The sequence below is a fragment of the Eptatretus burgeri genome, chromosome 4 (genome assembly GCF_056783735.1).
Source record: "Eptatretus burgeri isolate ZD-2024b chromosome 4, Ebu_testis_v1, whole genome shotgun sequence".
Lineage (NCBI taxonomy): Eukaryota > Metazoa > Chordata > Myxini > Myxiniformes > Myxinidae > Eptatretus > Eptatretus burgeri.
The window spans coordinates 50,168,544-50,191,215 of NC_140964.1; the positions used below are offsets into that span (position 1 = coordinate 50,168,544).

The window sequence follows — 22,672 nt, forward strand, 5'->3', positions numbered from 1 at the left end:
TTTGTTCGTTAATTCAGTGACGTCACTGCAAGCAACGAAATATGCTCAAGTCGTGTGCCAACCTTTGGGTTCAGCACTTACAATGGTGAGACGGCTTCTTCGCAAAAATACAGGTATGAAGGTGAATGTTACAGGAAGAGACGAAATCTACACGGTCACGGTGCCTGCACCAAAGTTGCATTTTTTTTTTAGCGACTCATTCCGTACAGGGACTAATTTATTCCGGGGTACTGGGTGCACGCGTGAAGGTGCACAGAACAAAATGAAAGCCCCGCCTTCTGAGTCCGAGTCGCCATGGCAACCGCACCGTCACGACTCGCGAGTCACCGCTCAAACCGTCGAGCCGCTCAGGTGTGTTCAGGTGTCGGTGCGTTGCGTGTCGAGACGATGTTATTATAAATAATGTTAAAACGATCAAATTAATCGTTTATTAATAACTACTAACGCGTTCGAATAAACAGATGAATGTTCGTGGAGGAGAAGGCGGTGCTTGGCCGTGAGGGGGAGCTCGTCGGGGATAAATAGGACGGAATACGTCATCATTCACGTACAGTTCGTCTGTGGCATCGTGAGACAAAATTTGAGAGAGTGGTGTGGACATCGTGGTGGACTTCTACCTGTGTCTCATAGCAAAAGGTAAGTTGGGGGCCGAGATGGAAGAGCCACTGGGGGGTGGTCGGGGAAGTCGGGGAGGTATATATATATATATATATATATTTTAACATTTGGGGATGGTTCGTGAAATGGGCCGCATGCGCAAGGATGGGAGGGTCGTGGTGTTTATGTTGGAGATTTTGTGGGTTTTTCCATGACTGCGTCATCTTGGGTTCGAGTACGTCGACGGTAGGACTTGTGCAACACGAGCAGACCACTTGACGGGACCGTTGTTTCGCAATTCGTCGCGGCCACATCTCCGTTTGTTCGGCCATTTGGTGAAGAGTCAACGCGCCGTTGGATCCTCTCTTGCTGCTGTGAAGGGACTTGGCCCTTGATGGTACCGCCGAGTTGGTCGAACACCCCCGGTAATGCACCACGGACTGCCGGTGTTGTACCTGACTGGAGAATGATGGGTGTTGGTGTCGAGCTCCGAACCTGGAAGACGAGTGCAGGTGTACAGAAAGAAAGGAGTTGGGGTTGTACGATTTATGGTTTGTGTGGACCATGTGGTTCAGGAATTTGAACCATGTTTTTTTTTTTTTTAATTGGGAGAGACGATTCCTGGAATTCTGGAATGTATTCGATTCCGAGCACTTATTTGTTTGTTTTTTTCCGTTTTTTGGGGGGGGGGGGGGTGGGTGACGGTTGACTATTTCACAAGACTCTCAGGTGGTATTTCTACAATAAGTGATGCTTTACTTTTATTCTGGAACATACTGTGCACTTGCAAAAAAAACCAAAACAGGATATACTTGAACCATATGTGGCTTTGCTGGACCACACTAGAGTTTTTGTGAGAGTTAAGTTGTCAATTTTGGTGTGTGTGTGTGTGTGTGTGTGTGTGTGTGTGTGTTAGCTCGATTGTATTAAGCCATCCATCCATTGAGACCAGACTCTGTGCAGAGCGTCGGTGCTGCCTAAGCACTCTCCTTGGGTATTGGACACAATCCTCGACGGGTCGCCACTCTGACGCAGGACACTAGCAAACTGGCACTCATTTTGCCGACCTCGGAAGGATGACAGGCAGAGTCAACCCCACCTGGTGTTGATTGAATATCCGAGTGGGATTTGAACTCTGGATCCTCAGATCCCAAGCCCACCACCCTAACCATTAAAGCCAACACCAGGCATTATTAAGATATGCAACACGCAAATTCCGATTGCTGTCAAGGAAGTGTGCCATGTGAGTGATCTCCACTTTGGTTTGATGAGATGTCGGTTGTGGTGGCAATGAAAGTGGCAGCATGAATCGTCCTCGTAAGATTTGACCTGGTTTCTCAATACACGCCTGGATATTTCACATGATTATGCAATGCCTTACAGTCCAATGTCCAATGCCCCTATGGTCTATGAAGCCAATCTTCAAAAACAGACAGCCTGCATGTCCGTCACGATCATATTTATCAGCTCATGCTCAATAATGTGATTTTTTTTCCTTTTGTGGAATCGACGCTGTACTTTGAGCCGTTCAAGATTTGCACTTTGGTTTCTCTGATTCCGCGTTCTCAACCGTCACTAATCGCACAAACACACAGGAACATTTTAAGGCCATTTTTTCCTGCTAAAGTGGGAGTTAGCCTTGCAGGTCCCATGACAATCTTCTATCATTGTTCCCTTTTTGGGGCAATGTTTTTACTTTTTTTTATTTTTATTATTTTTGTTATTTTTTAAGGGCCGGATGCCCTTCCTGATGCCAACCCTTTAGTCTCATGTGACACGCAGGATACGGGGTACCGCAAGATATAAACCTTCGCAAGTTGTTTAGTTAAACACATCTTCGCAAGTTGTTGTTTAGTTGTTCGCAACTAAACTAAACCTTCGCAAGTTGTTTAATTTAGGTGCTTCCCGGGATCAACCGTCACTAATCGGTGCTTGGTTTTCAAATGCTTCAGCATGTCAGATATGTTTTTGTAATGAGTAATCCCTGTTGAACAAAGAGAAACTTCACTTTTGGACTATCTTCTTTATCCCTGCTGAAATATTTCCAAACTGTGCTCCTGGCCCTCTTGAACGACAGGTTGTTAAATTTTCGAACACTTGCATGCTTATCAATTGATTTTTGTTGCCTGACCCAGTGACCCCATACATCAGCATGTCTTACTAGAGTTTGTATGCCATTTGAGTGGAAAAAATTTTTCCTTTAGGAAGTAGCAAGTACTTTGAAAGCTGCCTAAGTTCCACCAGGGTTAACACGATATCAAGTTTTCATGTAATTTTATTTATTTATTTTTTTCTCCATGTTTTGACGCCTGTCACCCTCAGTCCCCATCCTTTGGGGCATGAACCTGAAATTTAATCCAAAAAAATCGTGGCATATTTCCTGTCACCCAATGTTGATTACATGTACAAAGTTTAAATCAAACGATGTTTAAAAATGTGCCTGCAGTTGCGTTTTTTGATAATCGACCTTTTGGCACCGCCCCAGGGGGTGGGCCATAATTGTACTGCGCTTGCACCTTGTCATGTGGTGTGGTGATGACCAAGTTTGGTGAATGTCTGCCAACCATTTAGGAGATGGAAGGAGCCGATTACAATACATACCCTCTGTTTTTTGGGGGTTTTTTTATTTTTTATTTTTGAAGCCTGGTGTTTGCTCAGTGGTTAGGGTGGTGGCTTGGGATCCTAGGCTAGTGGGTTCAAGCCCCGTCGGCCACTGAATTAATAGATAAGGGGGTTGACTCAGTCTGTCATCCTTCCAAGGTCTGCAAAACCAGTTCCAGTGTGTGTACTGGTAGAGGGGCACTGCATCAGCGACAGTCGCGCTTCAAGAAATGATGACTACCCTGGCCGGCAGCTAAGCTGCCATACGACCACCACCATTATTATTTTTTTCCTCCAAAAAGCATGGGGATTATCCCATGGCTGCTTTTTTATTTCATTCGCTGAATTGAAGTCGTGTGTGTGTGTGTGTGTGTGTGTGTGTGTGTGTGTGTGTGTGTGTGTGTGTGTGTGTGTGTGTGTGTGTGTGTGTGTGTGTGTGTGTGTGTGTGTGTGTGTGTGTGTGTGTGAGATTTGACAACATCTGGATGACCCAGGAAATTGTGAAGCCCTTCCAACCAAACTCTATAGAAGTTATCAATGGGTAACTTGAGCTTTCTAAAGCACCTATTTCTCTTTGGTGGGTTTGAAGTCTAACAGCGTTCTTAACGTGGTTAGAAAAGGTTACTAAAATACGCAATTTATATCGAAAGTACTACCGTATTTTCACGACCAAAAGGCGCACCGTGCCAAAAGGCGCAGTCTCAGTTGTGTGTGCCGTTCCTGTATTTGACACACACATAAGGCGCTCCTCACGATAGGGCGCGGCTCGGATATGGCTCGGCTGGATATGGCTCGGATATCGCTCCTCACGATATGGCTCGGCTGGATCCGTTTGTCGCAGATGTGCTTGCTGCAGTAGGAGCGGAAGTTTTCCATCATTTCTTGATAATCCGCCGGACGTTGCTGCGCTATCGTAGTCCTGGTCCGGATGGAAAAATGGCACCGTTTCATGAAGCGAAAGCACCAAGACGGACCTCCGTGGAAATGTTCGATTTTCATTTCCTCCGCTATCGATACTGCCTTCAGTCGGATCGTGACCGTCGAAACGCTCCTCCCACTTGCTCTTTGCTCAACGATCCACTGCTCAAGTCTTTCCTCCAACTCTGGCCACCTCGCCTTGTTTCCACGGAAACTCAGCTGCGTCTTCTTCACCTGTCGCAGCTCGTTTTCCAGCTTCCTCCACTTTCGAACCATCGACTCGTTGATCTGGAAATTCCTCGCCGCGGCTCGATTCCCATGTTCCTCCGCATAGCTGATCGCCTTCAGTTTAAACTGAGCTTCATAAGCGTGTCTCTTTGCCATTTTCGGGGTTGTTAAAACAGCAATGTTCTGCATACCGCACATACCTGTTCTTTTATACATAAGCCACGCCCACATTTACCCCCAGTTCTAATGTTCACAAATACGTCCGCCTTACAATGACGACACACAAAGGGCGCACTGCACTATAGGGCGCGTCGCACATTTTGACAAAAATCTAAGACGTTTATATGCGCCTTATAGTCGTGAAAATACGGTACTATCGATTGGTCGTTAAAGCCAAACTCAAAATGTTCTTGAGTTCAACAAGTGCTTTTAACACAAAATACCTGCATTCTATCATGAGAAGGGCAACATCAGCATGTGCTTTTTTATATTACTTAACCTCAGACTATCTCACAAAGTAAACCTGACTTGGTGGCGTAATGGTTCGAGTGTCCACCCTGAGTTTGGGAGTGGCAGTTCAAACTTGGTCACCCAGGCCGAGTCATAACAGACTTAAAGTGGAACGTGCTGCTTCCTGGGTTGACGCTCAGCATGTAAAAGTACGTATAGCTCAAGCACAGAGAAACAACCACAAGTTGATAACACTAATGGCCCCTCTCTGCACTGAAGTTCCTTGTACAGGAACATTATTGGCCCCTGTTGGACTTTGTCCGCAATGGGGGTTTGTGCGTGCACACATCCGCAACCATATCTCGGAGATGTGTGGACCGACTGGTGGACTGGCACCATTTTAGTTGTACATAAATATGGGCTAGCCCTTTAACTCCATGCAGCAAAATTACTTAAGTAGGGGTGATGACACTTTGTCTTTTTGTTTTTACTTGTTATTACTGTTAGTCACCAGGGCACCTGTAATAGCACCATATCGTGTTCATCATATGCCACATTTGTTTTGCAACTACTTCTCATTAGCCAACTTATGCACTCTCATGTTCGTCTATAGATGTCCTTAAAATTGGCTTTTAAGGTTCTTGCCATTTTAGGGTGCATCTTACCCTTTACAGTGTATTGGCTATGGTACTGCACTTGCACAATCCTCCAGCAGTAAATTTATTTCTTTAATAGCTTTGTAACTACATTTTTGTGGAGAACTAATTTTCATATTATTGCTTTCTGCTCACTAAGTGACTTGCTTGATTCAAAGCACTCAAGCAAGCACTGCACTGCTTGACAACATGGTGGTAACCAATGTCAACAATGCTATCTTGGTACTCGAGCAAAGGCTCTCTCGGCTGTCGTTTTCAGTTTTACTCATTTGTCGGATAACAACTTTCCCAAACGAATTTCTTGTGATTGCAGCGGCTATAGAGAGCATTATGAAAAGCAAATTGGGAGTTGTAAGGGGGAGGCCCCACCAAGCTTATCTATGGACTTGCCACTGTTTTGGGGGCAGGGAGGTGGAGTGGTTTTGCATGTTTGTAGACTTTAAAGAAATTATGATGAAAAGTAGAATTGACAATGTATGAAATGCGCATTTCAATATCGTCGTCCGTGATCGCAAAATTGAAGAAATAGCCAGCAATCGTTTTGAATTTGACTCTGGCATCCATTTTTGCAAACATACTAGGTGTACTGTTTGCAAGCGGCCCTCTTACCAATCGCTTCCTCTGCTTCCCGAGCAGCTATGTAAGCAGCTTGCAAAGCGATGGTAGGTCGTATCCTGTAGTTATCCCAGTCTAATCAAGGTTGAGGTCAAATTAACTTTAGTTCTGCACATACATCAGACTGTTGGTCAAGAACCTTTGCCTCTACTAATGTCGATCCAGCCTACCTTTGAACACATTGACATTTTTAGCCTCGACAATTCCCTGTGAAGATAGTTCAAATCATTATCAACTCTTTGGCTGAAAAATATGATTGACTGTAAATACAAGCCGTTGAAGCACTCGAACATGAGGGAAAAATTTGGGCAAAGTACATGCACAATATTGGTCAGCACCAATTTTGAGTCTAAAAAAAAAGGAACCTCCTGCAAAAGGCATTTAAAAGAAATAAAACAAAGTGTCTGATTCCCAAGTATTTCTCCCTGGTTATTCCCTCCGATTTGACGGATCTGAGTCTCGCCTTGGTGGAGGAGTTGCTCTCTTCATCAAAGACTCTATTCCTCACTCTCCATGCACTGCCCTCACTCCCCCATACCCCCAGGAATACCTCTGGCTCCGACTTCCCCGACACTCCCACCTCATGTTTATATGTGTACTGTACTGTCCACCTAACGGTGATGACTCCATCGACACCTCACTATCTGAAAACATGGACCAACTTCTATCTTCTCATATGTGGTGACTTCAATTGTCATCATGCCAGTTGGATCGGTGTGGGTACCTCTCTCACCTGTCATGGCACCTCAGCAAAAGCTTTCTGCGACTCATTGGGACTGACTCAATCGGTCAACTTCCCTACCCGGATCTCAACCAATGGTACTCCATCTCTTCTGGATCTGATTTTCACAAATTTCCCTGACAATATCTGCTGCTCTTCCTCTGCTCCAATTGGTTCTTCTGACCACGTCCTTGTCAAAGTGGGCATCTCTCTGGCTATTATCAGAGAAACACCTCACCGCCGTCGAGTCTGGCAGGGTCTCCAAGCAGCCCTCAAACTTGTAGACTGGTCTCCTATCGCTACTTTCTCCAACATAAACTCATCCTGGGAATTCTTTCAAAGAAACTTGCTCTCCCTCATGCACAGATTTATCCCCTCTCGTCTTCAGTTGGCCTACCCTTCCTCCCGCCCTTGGTTCACTGAAGCTTGTGGTGAGGCAGTTGTCCTGAAACAACTTGCCTTTGCCTCAAGGAAAGCAAACCCAACTGAGGGCAATCTCAGTTCCTTCCATAAAGCTTGGAACAAGTGTGTGTCTACCCTTAGGAGAGCCAGAAAACAACATCTTTCTCATCTCAAATCTGAACTCTCAAACCTCTCTCCCTCCTCAAAATCCTGGTGGCATCTAATCAAATCTGTTTCTGGTGAATGTTCTCCCTCCATCCCCTCCCTTACCTCAAATGGCCGCACTGCTGATATCGCACGTGAAAAAGCTGAATGCCTAAACTCTGTGTTTGCAGCTCGATCTTTTGTCCAAAACCCATCACTTTCTCTACCCACCTTACCCAGTCACACCCAACTGTCCCTGGACTCTGTGTCCTTTTCTCCTGACAAGGTGGAGAGCTTGCTATCAAACCTCGACTCAGATTCTGCAACCGGTCCAGACGGCATCAGCCCACGTGTCCTCAAAGCCTGCTCTTCTGCTCTTGCTCACCCTCTCTCTGTTCTATTCACCCTCTCATTTGCTCAAGGTCATCTGCCATCTGCTTGAAAATCAGCAAACATCACTGCCCTGCACAAAAAAGGTGCAAAAACAGATCCCGGCAACTACAGACCAATCAGCCTTCTCCCAATCATCAGCAAGGTTATGGAATCTATCATCGGTTCAGACATCAAATCCTTCCTCTTCTCCAATGGCTTGATTTCTGCTCATCAATTTGGTTTCAGACCAGGTCACTCCACCCTGGATATACTGCTTCTGCTCTCCCAACAATGGATGGAAGCCCTCAATGCCAGACAGGAAATCCGAGCCGTATCCCTGGATGTATCACGTGATTTTGACAGTCTGGCACCCTGCCCTGCTCACCAAACTCTTCCTATGATATCCAAGGCCATCTCCACTCGTGGCTCGCAGACTTGCTCTCCTGTCGCAGTCACCGTGGAGCCCAAAATGGAGTTCTTTCATCCCCCCCCCCCCATTCCTGTCCAGCTGGAGTTCCTCAAGGTAGCATTCTGGGCCCTGTTCTTTTTCTGGTTTTCATCAATGATCTCTCCGACTCTCTGGAAAATCCTCTATATCTCTTTTCTGATGACTCCACCCTCTGCCGTACCATCAGTCATCCCTCAGACCGGCAAGCAGCAGCTTCTTCGCTCACTGCAGATCTGGATAAAATCACAAACTGGTCCAACACGTGGAACATGTCTTTCAATCCAGACAAATCTCACACTCTCACTATGTCTCTACGAAAGGACCGTTTGGAACCCCCCCCCCCTCATCCACTTTCTCAACAATCCTCTGGAGGAAGGCCTTTCTTTCAAGCTTCTGGGTCTCACTATCTGCCATGACCTTTCCAGGGAAAGCCACATTTCAAACCTTGCCTCCAAAGCCAGTCGCCGACTGGGAATCCTCCATCGTGCAAAGTCCTTCCTCGGCCCAACTGAGCTCCTGACCACTTACAAAGCTTTTGTCCGCAGCCTGATTGAGTACTGCTCTCCCCTCTGGGCTGGTGCTCCTGCCTCCCACCTTTCTCGGCATCATGCTGTAGAAACCAAGGCATTTCGGATCATTGGCATCTCCCGCAATGAGGCTGAGTCCTTGGGCCTCTCACTCAATCATCACAGGCAGGTCGGTTCCGACTATACTCCAACCCGTTGTGCATGCAGGCTTTTATGGGCTTGCAGGACGCCTCACCTCATGACAGCGCTTGGACATGACTGCCCTGCACTTATTGGTGGTTCAGTTGTAACTCCCAGGGAGATCCCACCCCGGAGCCTCTTTGCTCTTCTCAAAACTTTGAGGCTCGAGCCTCATTTTGTGCCAAAACTATCGCCTTGGTTGGCTTGCAGGACCGCTATTCCCCAAAAGGTCATTTAAGACGATTATGAAGGAAAGATCATTAAAAGGGGTTTCAAGAGAAGCGGTGTTGGACACAAATATTTGGCAGGGAAGACGACTGCTTTCTGTACAAATATCCATGCATAATCCTTTATCACAATTTAATTGTGTTGCTCTTCTGGTAATACATGCATGAAGGGAATAACTATTTCTAAGCTCTGCAGTATTAACCCTGAGAAGCCATTTCCACAATATTGTTGCATTGCATTTCCTTCTCGCATTGTGGTGACCAAAAAAAACCTCCAAAAAACTGTGGTAACCTTTTGTTAAATTGTGCTATAGCTGCTGTGATGTGTATAAACTTGCATTTATGTTTCATCATACAGGTGTGAAAGTACTTCTCAGGACTTGCAGATCATTTGAGCTCCATGTCAGGCTATCCTCCACCATACCCCAGCCAGCCTGGTGGATATCCTCCGCAGCCTGGTGGATATCCTCCGCAGCCTGGTGGATATCCTCCGCAGCCTGGTGGTTATCCTTCCCAGCCTGGTGGTTATCCTTCCCACCCTGGTAGCTACCCAGGCCAACCTGCTGGTTACTATGGCCAGCCTGAATATCCAGGTGGATACCCTCCACAACCAGGTCCTTACCCTGGTCCACCACCACAAGGCTACCCTGGGCAACCAGGTTACCCTCCAGCACCACAAGGAGGGGGGCAACCAGGATTCGGCTTTCCTCCACCCTCTATGCCCCTTCATCCTGCGTTTGGCAGAATGGGGCCAGGAAATCCCATTCAAGGTAAGTGGGTTCAGTCCACCATACATGCAGCATCAGGATGCTCATTGGTCAGATTCAAAAATATGTTGAGCTGACTCTAATTTATAGTTGGTGAACTTGGCACGAACGTTTTTTTTTTTTTTTGGGGGGGGGGGGGGGTTGCAGTAGGTGTTTCTATTCGAGACCCATTTATTTTTGGTGGTTGAAAGGTTCATAATATGCATTGGTTTTGGACTCTGCACCTACAATAAATCCTAACATTTCTATCACCCTTGTTATGGTATAATTATGCAGCTAAAACACTCGCATGTTGTTGCATGGCTCTATTCTTACACGCATGACAGTGTGAGATGCTCCTTTTGATGCACGAGCAAACTACCTACCCTAAGGACGATCATGTTCTAATATGTACCTGTATTTGGGTGGTGTTTCGGCAACTGACAGCTCTGTAGAGGCAAAAAGATAACCCATGAAGTTACCTGCTGAAGTAAAAACATACCGACTGCTTGCAATTCAAAACGCCTCACTGCACTGGAAAATGTGGGGACAGGAATACTGCACTGTAAATGGTGAAGACTTGTAATACCCTCTCCCACCTGTAGGTGGCGTGACATGATACACGTTTACATTGAGAACTTGCATCCTCCCTCCATAACCATCAGCAAAGATAAAAATAAAAAACACCCTTGTACATTGATTGGGATCATGCTGATCCTATGCGGAAATTCTGGATGTAATCAGCCCAGAATTGTCAGAGTAGCATGACAAACGCACACCGGTCCGTGACTTGTAGTAAGGATTCTAAAGTTCATGTTGAAATTGCCTGACGTGTAAGAATAAACATGTGCAGCAGCTCATCATTACGAATTTACCCTTTGGAAGTGAGAATGTAGAAATGGAGTGTGGGTTCATGATTAGACTCAATTTGGTATATTCCATGTTTTGTTTTATCCAGTGTTTAATATAGGTTCATAAAGCCACCTCGATTTCCTTGCATTAGGTTACTGAGCAGTTTCCTTGTGAACTTTTTTCCACTTCCGTTTGTGTTGGACCCTTAATGTTTTTCGGACATAGTTCAACCTCAGCCAACTCCATGAACAGCGTATTTTTTTTTCCTTAACTCTGCTCAAGTTTCCAGTGGCTGCCATATCAGTCATGTGACGAAAAAGGTCACATGATCACCAGAAAAATACGTTTTGCATTCAACATGATTTTTTTTTTATTTTGTTTTTGTTTTTTGGTGGAGGCGCTCATAAATGATGGACAAATCAACAGTATAGTAGAATGCTGGTAAAACTATCTGTTCAAAGTATAATCTCAATAATAGTCACGAGTCGTGTCTTAATGAATAATGTAGCACTTTGGTACAATGGAATTTCAAAAGGAAAATCCATCAGTGACATGAAGAAAGTGAACAATTCCTTTCGCAAGGCCAGAACAAAGTAAAATATTTTGGCAGTCAAGCTGCATGGAGATATTGTTTGAAAGTCTATCCATTCTTGGGGATGATATTGACCTTAGAGGTTCCAATCCACCGGTTTGGGGGGTGGGGGCAGGGGGGGGGGAAATCTCCTCCTTTTGAACAGATAGAAAAAATAAGTCCTGCTGAATCGTATTCAGAATGGGTAAAGCCAAAAATGAATCTTCACCTGAAGAGGCTGCCCACCTCAACATGTGATTTATACACACACTGACCAAAAAACAGTACACCAGAAAGCAATCTCGGAATAGTTATGTGGTACAAAAGAGCATGCAATATGTTTAACACTTCTTTTGGCGCTTCCCAATTGAAGCCTGCTGGCAACCAGGATTTGTCTGTTCGATGCCAGTATCGAGGACAAACTTTGTTCAGTGAAGGTACAGCGTATGTCAAGGTTTATAAAGACTATCTTTCTTGCTCGGTCCTTGCACACCAGCTGGTTGATGATCAAAGCGATTCTCACCCATTGTGCCATGGCTGTGATGGTACTCGTTATCTTAAACCTAAATGGTACGATTTTCGCCAAGTGGATGGAAAGCAACGTGGCGTGCTAATGTTTCGCAGTCTAATATTGGTACAGTAAGCACACCATCACAATATTGTGTGAACTACATCCCATGTGGTGAGCATAATGACCAGGTACAAGTACGTTCTTTGTGGACAACATGTGAAATGTGACATCTGCACTGGTCCTGGTTGTGTAGAGTGCTAAGTTGTGCTTTGATCTCTTCCCTTAACTTGACAAACCACTGTTGGCAAAATGTTGATGGTTTTCTGCATGTTGGTTTTTCCCTTGCTTTGCAGCATGTTCACTGTCTTAAACTTGCTATACTGGTTATTTGAGTTAGTAGATTTGGTTCACAGCTGTGCTGGAGATTGGATTCCTGGTTTTGTTTGGTGTTGTGTAAAATGGCAGCATGTTTTATATGTGGCTTTTGTCTGAGTTAAAATTTCTATTTTGTTCTCATGTGAGTGAAACTTTGTGTTGTGCTACTTTTTAGATTTTGTACATACAGTGCCTTCAGAAAGTATTCACACTCCTTGACTTTTTCACTTTTTGTTGTGTTTTACAGCCTGAATTTAAAATGGATTAAATAAATTATATATATATATATATATATATATATATATATATATATATATATATATATATATATATATATATATATATATATATATATATATATATATATATATATCAGCGATCTACACAAAATACCCCCTTAATGTCAAAGTGGAATTTTTATTTTTTAGAACAATTTGCAAATTAATTAAAAAATGAAAATCTGAAATGTCTCGTCAAGTACTCAACCACTTTGCTATGAGACTCCCAATTATGCTCAGGAACATCAAATTTCCTTTGATCATCCTTGAGATGTATCTCCAACTTGATGGGGGTCCACCTGTTGCCAATTCAAATGATTGGACATGATTTAGAAAAACACATCTTCCTATGTAAGGTCCCACAGCTGACTGCATGTCAGAGCAGAAGCTCTACCAAGAGGTCCAAGGAATTGTCTGTAGAACTCCGAGATAGAATTGTGAGGAGGCATAGATATGGGGAAGGGTATCAAACAATTCTCGTGTTGAAAGTTCCCAAGAGCACAGTGAGCTCCATCATTACGAAATGGAAATAATATGGAACTACATAGACTCTTCCTAGAGCTGGTCATCTGACCAAACTGAACAACCAGGCAAGAAGGATCTTGGTCAGGGAGGTGACCAAGAATCCAACTAGAGAGTTCCTCGCTCAAGATAGTAGAACCTGCCTGAATCTAGACTTTATGGGAGAGTGGCCAGATGGAAGCCACTCCTGAGAAAAAGGCACATGACCGCATGCCTGGAGTTTGCAAAAAGGTATGTGAAGGACTGAGAGCATGAGGCAAAATATTCTGTGGTCTGGTGAGATGAAAATTGAACACTCTGGCCTGAATGCAAAGTGCTATGTCTGGTGGAAACTGAGTACAGCTCATCCCTACCATGAAGCATGGGGATGCTTTTCAGCAATAGGGACAAGGAGATTTGTAAGGATAGAGAGAACAATGAGTGGAGCCAAATAGACAAATCCTTGAGAACCTGCTTCAGAGTGCAAAAAAAAAACCTTAGACGATGGCAAAGATTTATGTTGCAACAACACAACTATACAGCTAAAGCAACACTGAAATGGCTTTAGAAGAAGAACATAAAAGTCCTTGTAGCCCAGACTTTAATCTCATTGAGAATTGGTAGAAAGATTTGATTGCTGTTCAACAACACTTCCCATCCAAGTTGACAGAGCTTGAGCAAATCTGCAAGGAAGAATGGGAGAAAATCCCCAAATCCAGATTTAAAAAAAAAAAAGCTGATAGACTTACCCAAGAAGACATGAAGCTGTACACTGCCAAAGGCTCTTGTACAAAGTATCAACTCAGGGGTTGAATACTTATTAACGCAAGTCATTTCAGCTTTTTGTTTTTAATTAATTTGTAAAAATTTCTGAAAACATGTTTTCACTTTTTCATTAGAGGGGTATTTTGTGTAGATCTGACAAATTTAAATTTCATCCATTTTAAATTCGGGCTGTAATACAACAAAATGTGACAACAGTCGAGGGGTGTGAAGACTTTCTGAAGGTACTGTATGTATATTATGGGTACCGAGACACCAGTTTGTTACTCAGGGGTTTAATCCCCGGTTGTCCTTGGCAGAGCCGGACCTGGGGCCACCGCTCACAATTAATGTTGTGGTACGGTGGGTTGCTTTAGAACCACAAATGCCACCCAGTTAACCATGAGTTCCAGTGTCCACCGTCTAATTATGTCGTTTAACTAGATGTCACGTGGTTGCCTGAACGGGGAGCGTGCCCTCAGCAAAGCACCAATATTATCTTGATTAGATCTTAATTATGGCGGCCGAGCATTTTAACCGCTGGTGCATGCCAACTATTATTGATCAAGTCTGTGGTAATTACCTCCCAGTCTATCTAGGTTCGGACAATGCTGGATCAATGGAGGGAAAGGATGAGCACGGACGGGTTGGAACATCAACAAATAATTTATTAATAAGAAAATTACTAAATAAAAACCTTTTTATTTACGTGAGGTAGAAATAAATAAATTCCAAATGAATCGATGATCGCAAGCAAATAAATAATTAATCGGGCAAAATCAATCAGAGTGATAGAAAAGACACAGAGAGCAGATGCTTATCAGGGATCGACTTGCTTAACAACTAAACACACAAAGGTACCCAGCAGATTATTCGGGGGTGGGGGGAGGGGGAAGAATCGTCTCGCTCACCAAAGAAGATGTCCGTCAAATGTGTGTGTGCGTGTCTTGTCCCTAAAAATCTGAGAGAATGAGGTTCTTCCAGCACCCAATGTTTTCCAGGAAGTTGCTTTCTGCAAAGGTGTAAATGCAGCTTCCTTTGGCTGGAAGAGCATGGTGGTTAATCCATTGAAATCCAAGCCACCTGGAGTAATTGGTTATTCCCTCCAATTATGGCTGAGAGATATGATTAGGTCTTGTTTACACATGTGGGATTTGAATGTAGGTCTGTCACATCATGAGCCAGAGGTTCAGTTGGGAATGCTAAGGCTAACTCACTTTAGGTTAAAGGGTAAACTTGTTGGAAAATTTAACCAAGCTGGAGCACACTGGACAATGGAGCAAAAACCTAAGTTTTTATATGATCACATTTAATTTTTTTCTGAGTATAAATGAGTTGAGTTTGTAAATAGCTTCTCTTGTAATGCAGGATCTTTTTTATTTATTTATTTTTAACAATAGAAAATATTACTGAATGTTTGACTGATCCGTCGTGTTGACTCTGCATGTGCACAGAGTATAACGGAAGTGAGAATGTTGGCCAGTGGGATGACAGCAATGTGCGCCGTGTCTTCATCAGGAAGGTTCGTTACTTTTTTTTTTTCTTTTGGAATGCTTCAACCTTACCTCATTTATGGAAAGCTTCTCTTTGTGGTGGCCATAGTATTTGGATGAAAATAACCTGTGTGTGTTTGTGTGTGCGTGTGTGCTCTCCCAGGTGTACACTATCCTCTCGGCACAGCTGTTTGTCACATTTGGAATTGTAGCCATCTTTTCTTTTGTGTGAGTGATGTTTTGCACTTGGGGATCTGGTTTGGTTAAAAAGCCTTTAAGGTTTTATTCTACTCGGAGCTCTGCACCGGCCTTCCCAAAACAACCCACATGGATATTGGGTTGGACTCTCTCAAGCTCTAATGATTAATTTCACCAAATCATGATTTAAATGGGAAGTTTTATTTTAAAATAAAATAAAGAAACTTTTCTTTGAGGAAACTGAAGCTTGAATTGTTTTTCTCATTGGTGTTCAGCACCAGGATGCTGTCTTATTTTTAGTCTCCAACATCCTTGTTTCTCAGTCTTAAAGGCATTTTTGAGTACTACAAATTTGGACGAGCAACATTTGTGGGCCACACAGATTTATCCCCTTCCTGAAGGTCATTTGTGAGCAGGCTGGGCTTTTGATCAACAATTCGTAATTCCTCCGAGATTGGCTGTTTATTCGATCAGGGTTGGCGTCAGGAAGGGCATCCGGCCATATCATTGCTTCAAGAAGGGAACCATAATTGCATGGAGCCTGCAAAAAGCTAACCCCTGCTCAGCAGGGAAAAATGGCTGTAAAAAGGCTGTATTGGCTGTTTATTGATATGTAGTTGCTGTAGGCTTTCTTTCTTTCATGGCCACAATTATTCCCACGTCCTTGTGGGGTTGGCTGGGGGAAATTTTTATTTATTTATTTTTTTTTGCCCAAGTATTTCATGAACTGCTTAGCCAGGCCTGAAGTGTGACTAAGTAGTTAGGGCAGGAATTTGGAATCTGGCCAGGGTGCCAGTGATATCTTGCTTATTCTTCACGAAGGACACCATGGGATTTTAAACGTCCACCAACTAATGCCAACGAACGTGACTTCTGTTTAACGTCCATCCGAGGAACAACATGCCTATTGATGAATCACCCTGCCTGTGAGGCACTGGGATGACAGTTTCTAGTTGGGTCGGGATTCTCAACTATTATTTATCGGAAGTTTATCAGCTCCATCGGGATTCAAACCTATAGGCCAGCGGTAAACCTCGATAAAGGGCTATATTTTAGGGGTTTAATCAACCGGCTTGACGCAAAGCTACAACAGGTCTCGTATGAAAGATGGTGATCTCAGTAACACATTTAGCCCTGTTGTCCTCATATTTTGGTGTGCGGTCCATGAAATATTCACATTTGAAGGATACACCCGTCTGAATATTTGGACCATTTCAGAAAATCACAATTTCCCATAAACTACAAGGCAAAGAGCCCTCTTCCTACACGTTTGGTATTGAAATGTGTCGATTGGACAGGAGAATAATGTAGTATCACAACCACATCATTATATGTAAATTTATATGCCTTTATTGACAAAATACGATGATTTTCTAAATTTTTAGGACCGCCATAAGGAAAATATCAGAGAAGGCTTTTTCAAAACCGATGTTGACATTGCTATGTTCAGTAGTCATCCTTTACAATATTAAAGAAGATATGATAAAACATGATTACATAATTATCATCCTCATCATCGCTCTCATCGATGCACCAAGGTTGTCCTGCATGGTTGTGCAAAAATGGACACTACTGAAAGGCTATAGCTAAGCAATTAGTTTAACCTAATATCTTTTTTTTTATTCAATTCCTTCTCTTCCAGGGTTGTATAACACCAATGCCAATTGTATGGACACATCGTAAATGCTCTACCCATTATGCAATAATGCTTAAAAGTGGTCTTTCGTTAACTTGGCGCAGTGTTATCTCAACCAGTTGCTTCATTGCATCAAAACACACCACACCCTCATCGACGTCTTCGACCAATATGATGATGTCAATTCTGTGAAGACAGACGAAAGAACGAGACGCCTTGCTGTTGCTGGTGGATCCCGAAGCTATCAAGTCATTGCTGGATGCCCAGTACCACAATGGACGAAATTCATGGCTCTATCATCAAACAAATCCACCTTGACACACTTCATCTGTAGTCACGTCATGCAACATGCACCAGCAGCAAAAGAACTTTCAGATCACCAAGAAAAGTGGATCTATTTGGCTGGTGGCTTATCTGATGGTTCGCTTACAGCATGCCTTTCATCTGCAGGAATGTATCATGACAGTCAACTCGCATCAATGCAGGAAGAGGCAGATTCTCGGATATTTCTTCATGTGAAGCATGCCGATGATGAGTTCAGATGTAACAATGTGCGTGGGTCCATTACAATCAAATCAGCAGACACTGATGTGCTTGTCTTAGCAGTCCACTACTTTCCACAGTTGCGGGACACTGCCGAAATATGGATAGAGAAAAGAACATCAGCAGGATGTAAGCTTATCCCGGTCCATCAGATATGTTACAGCTTGCTTCCAGAAACGTGTACCCGGTTTCCTGCGTTTCATGCCGACAGGATGTGACTCTGTATCGGCATTCTTCGGCTATGGTAAAAAGAGCATGGAAAGCTATGAAGACACTGCATCTTCAGAATAATGGTCCACACATTGAAGTCCTCACCACTGACGATCTCCAGGAGGCAGTGGCTGCTTCAAGACATTTAGTCAGTGCCATGTATGATTCTCAAGGGAAATGTATGGATGCACACACAAATTTGAATGATCTTCGGGAGAAACTCGCAGCGACCAAAGATGTCCCAGTGCATAAGTTTCCTCCGTCCGAACCAGCTTTTCTCGAACATGTGAAGAGATCCGTTCACCAAACCAGAGTATGGATGAATGCCCACCTGGCAAATCCAGAAATTCCCACACCAGAGGGTCGTGGATGGTACAGAGGAGAAGGTGTGCTGCCTCCCACATTGTTTGACGGACCCACATCAGCGGAGATGTTAGATGGTCTTGTGTGTTCATGCCGTGGTAGTGAACCATGTACTAACAGCTGCAGCTGCTCACAAGACAGTTTACCTTGCACTAACGAGTGCATGTGTGCCACCAGTGACAGGCAGTGTGGCAACGAACTGTCACATGGTGACCAAAATGACACTGACACTGATGGTTGAACATATTGAGGACACTCGCTCAAAATATGTTTTAGTTCATTTCTCGTAGAACAATGTGTATTGGTGTAACATATAGTTATCACATCACTTGTGCAAACTTCAGTCACTATATCATATAATTTGCTTGTAGAAATTTGTTTCAAAATATTCTCATTATATTGATATAGTAAACTGAACACATATAAAATAAAGAAAAAAATATGACAATTGGCAGATGTTTGTTTCTGTAGTTGATGATTTTCGAAGTTGGCGGTCCTCATCGTTCCTTTTTTTTCGATTAAAAGCACTCAAATGTACATATATTTATCTATAAGTATTCCATTAAGTAACTAGTAGTATTCCCCTGTTCATTCTGCACATTTCAATACCAATCATGTAAAAAATAGGGCGCATTGCTTTGTAGTTATGGCTAATTCACTGATTTTCGGAAATGGTCAAAATTTTCTAATGGGGGTATCCTTCAGGTGTGAATATTTCATGGGCCGCACACCAAAAAATGAGGACAACAGGGCAAAATGAGTTGCTGAGATCCCCATCTTTCATATGAGACCTCTTGTAGCTTTGTCAAGCCGGTTGATTAAATACCAAAAATTCTGACCTATACCGCTGGCCTACTAGGCTAGACAGTGTAGAACCAAATATGTATACTTCTGGTGTGTGTGTGTGTGTGTGTGTGTGTGTGTGTGTGTGTGTGTGTGTGTGTGTGTGTGTGTGTGTGTGTGTGTGTGTGTGTGTGTGTGTGTGTGTGTGTGTGTGTGTCAGTCACTATACAGTTGTTCACTGGCATTACATCTGGTAAGGAAAGACGAGTCGCATTCAGTGGTTGGGAATGTGGTACGCTGCCCTGATGAGGCCCAACAAAGGCTGAAACTAGTCAGTGGTTTCGCCTTTTTCAGCCACTGGTAAAACTCACAATTTGAACTGCAAGCTTGCAGTCAGGATGAAATACGTTGTTGGTTTCTAACGAAAGAAAGATGCACTTCACTTCCTGATAGGATCTAGTAAGGAAAAACTGTGCTCGAGTGGCAGATAGTTCATGCTGCCCCAGATATGTTTCGGACTTCACCACACATCATCAGTGGGGTGCCAATGGCATTATATATCACACACACTGCATTAATCCTGCTTTGTTTCACCCCTCGAACAGGATGCCTGTTAAAATTTGGGTAAAGAGACATCCTGCTGCTTACTGGGCATCTTAGTAAGTATTACTATGGCATTTGGAAGTCCCTTTTATTTATTTTTCCCCTCTGAATGTTGCCATTCACAACCCTTTAAAAAAATTTTTTTTTTCCTGCTCCAACACGATTGTTGAAAATGCCTTTGTTTTCCAGCACGATTCCTGATCCTTCCCCCACCTCCTTTTATAGATACTCACTGCCTCCGAGTGCATTACAGTTCAGTGAACCAATCTTCTATTTATCAAAATAGTGTATCTGTACAAAGTTGCATTTTCTGTCTGTCCATCGATGGAATCTGCCCCACCTGTAGTAACCCCATCGTATTGCATTCTGTTGGAATCCTCTTGGCAAGTGGAGATGGAAGAAAACACTTTCAAACCTTCAGGGTGGGGGGAAGACCCCAATTATCTCCATGTAAATGTGTATCGTATAGCACCCTGGTGGTAGGCAGTATTACAAATCTTCTCATCTATAATTGCCAATCTCACAATTCTGGCACGCATCAACCAGCCTCAAAATGTCTACCCAGAGGCATTGCAATAGTAATTATTGTGTGGTATTGCCTGTTATTTTGTATTAAATATTGTATTGATTGTTCCATTAGTTTAATGTTGCCTGCTAAATGATGTGATTAATTGGAATTATACATAGTACCTGGCTCTCCTTTTCTAATTTCTAAATTCCTTTTGCACAAGGTGTAGGTACCTCTGGTGCCTTGTATTGTTCCATTTAATGAACAGTCAGTGGTTGAAAGATTGAAACACAGCCTTGATCCACATTAATGGGTTGGAGATTTATCCCTTCTATTTCCTGAGTTTTATCCCGACATCTGATTATTTTGTTTAATACACACACCTCAAGTTTTTATTTTTAACTGTTCTTCATGACAATTATTTGATGAACAATATTTTGGCTAAAATCGTTGTATGCTGATGAGAGAACTTTAGTAATTTGAGAGTGAGCAACCAATTTCCTGACTACCTGGATCATCAGCTGGGCTCTTAATCAGAGGTTTCAACCACTGCTGCCCAGAACCTCCACATAGTGGATCCATAAAATCTGTGGTGGAATCACATCAGCACCCACACACCACTATTTTTCTTTCTTTTTTTTCTCTGTCTCCTTTGAATAAGATAAAATGCTGTAGGTGAGGTTGACGTTAACGAATGTTCCTTGCTCTTCAGTGCTGTATTTCTGGGGACGTATTTGGCGTTGGCTTGCTGCACGAAGGCCAGGTGAGTGAATGTAGGATCACCTGATGAGGTTATGACTGCACTGAATAAAAATAAGAGCAACTCAAATGCTGTTTTTTTTGGGGGGGGGGTTCTCACATGTTGACTGTTTTGTTTCGCAGGCGTAAGTTTCCCCTCAACTTCATCCTGCTCTCAGTCTTCGTAAGTTCCCTTGAACTCTATCTTCTCATGGTCACATTGAGAATAGATTAGAAATTTTCTGTCCTTCATTGACATTTGCTCTTCCGGTGTTCTTTTCCAGACGTTGGCAATGTCCTACTTGACGGGAATGCTTGCCAGGTAAAGATGGCTGCCTTTCAGCCCTTGTGGAATTCTATGCAACTGCTTCTGCAATCCGCCATGTCTGTAGCACAAGGATTTCATTAATTACCTCGTGATTTGCAACTTGCATTTATTATTGAAATCCTAATCTTCCCAAACCAAACTTGCCATTTTAAAAGCATTATATAGTTGGATTTATATTTTGGTCATTGCAAGACAAACCCACGAATGAAAAATGGGCCTTTTTTATTTTGTAAACTGTGTCCATAAAGCACCAACTTTGTGGCATGAAAGCATGAAGATGGAAGTTGTGCGATTTTGTTTATTTAATCCTTTCACTTGTGCTTGACATTCCCTCTCGCTGTGCTCAGTTTCTATGAGACGTACTCGGTGCTGATATGTCTGGGTATTACTGCGCTCGTGTGCTGTGCCGTCACACTCTTCTGCTTTCAAACAAAGGTTGGGATCTGCTGCTGTGCTACCACTGATGGTGTTTTCTGTGATGGAATGATTTCCTGCAAAAGATAACTTGTGTAATTGGTGTGGGTAGGTTGAAATAGTTTAACAGATGTATAATATTTTTATTTTTTTTTGTACCTGCAGGTTGATTTCACATCATGCCACGGCCTCATGTTTGTTCTCTTGATTGCGTTGTTTCTCACTGGCCTTGTTGCAGCTTTTACTGTCCCATTTGGCTATGTAAGTGATGCCTTTTCCATTTTGTCCTTACTTAGTAGCTTCTTATACCTACTGGTCTCAACCAGAATGATAATTCGTTGGTTACCTTGCACGCGTGAAGCAAAGCGGGGTTAAGCAATTTGTCCACTTTGTGTCCACAAACGTCACATTTATAGTCGAAGAATAACTTCATTCCAATTGAATGTTGCATTTTTGAACACTAATCGCAAAACGAACCTGCAGTTCAGCAGTAATTTGGCTCTGAATTTGTCCCGATAATGCATGCGCAGAGATTTTTCTTTTAACTCTGCCTGTCTGACAGCCCAACAGAGAATTTGCTGTTTTAAGGACGTCGTTATAAAGGACAGTCACAAATGACTATTGTAATGTTTAAAAGCCTAAATTTCCAAAAACATTTTTCTACAACCTTTAAAATCTATTTTATTTCAAATAAATTGTATACTTGAACACTGCAGAACACAAGTCTTCTTATTGGGCATTTCAAAAACCTTTCATTTTGCACAGTATTTTACATCATCTCAACCAATCAAATTTGTTGCTCGCAGACCCCACCAATGTAATTTTAAATTAATTTTCTTATTATTTTTAAATCTTTTATTTTTCTCAAGACCATGGGTTTGAGGTGTTCTGTAAGCTTTTAGTTATTGTTGTAACAGCCACCATAATGTGCTGGTGAAGTTTGTGTTGGTTCATCTTGGCATTGGTTTGAATGGTATTTTGCAGATTCCTTGGATCCAGACTGTATATGCAGGCTTGGGAGCTGTGGTATTTACTCTGGTAAGTGAGAGCCTACCCCACTCCTTGCCAAATGCACAGACATGAAATGCGTTTTGATGACATCTGGTAAACACGGGGGTTCATAAATGGTGGTGTTTGTGATGATGTGAACTTTGAGGGAGAACAGACCTGGAT

At 42.9% G+C, this 22,672-nt stretch overlaps 1 protein-coding gene across 3 annotated transcripts in view; it reads left to right on the forward strand.

The window, feature by feature from the left end:
- The window catches only part of LOC147028024 (protein lifeguard 2-like), a 24,271-nt gene continuing 1,599 nt past the window's right edge, over positions 1-22,672 (forward strand). Inside the window, exons 1-11 of one of the 3 annotated variants that reach the window (XM_085877952.1) lie at positions 1-113; positions 9,445-9,856; positions 15,137-15,204; positions 15,339-15,403; positions 19,514-19,567; positions 20,732-20,782; positions 20,902-20,941; positions 21,042-21,079; positions 21,433-21,520; positions 21,665-21,760; positions 22,484-22,537. In XM_085877952.1, the coding sequence (XP_085734078.1) occupies positions 9,487-9,856; positions 15,137-15,204; positions 15,339-15,403; positions 19,514-19,567; positions 20,732-20,782; positions 20,902-20,941; positions 21,042-21,079; positions 21,433-21,520; positions 21,665-21,760; positions 22,484-22,537 (924 nt within the window). In that variant the 5' untranslated portion in view covers positions 1-113; positions 9,445-9,486. Of the gene's footprint in view, positions 114-333; positions 637-756; positions 1,023-9,444; positions 9,857-15,136; positions 15,205-15,338; positions 15,404-19,513; positions 19,568-20,731; positions 20,783-20,901; positions 20,942-21,041; positions 21,080-21,432; positions 21,521-21,664; positions 21,761-22,483; positions 22,538-22,672 lie in introns of those variants that run through there. The other 2 variants (XM_085877950.1, XM_085877951.1) reach the window with 2 other exon arrangements.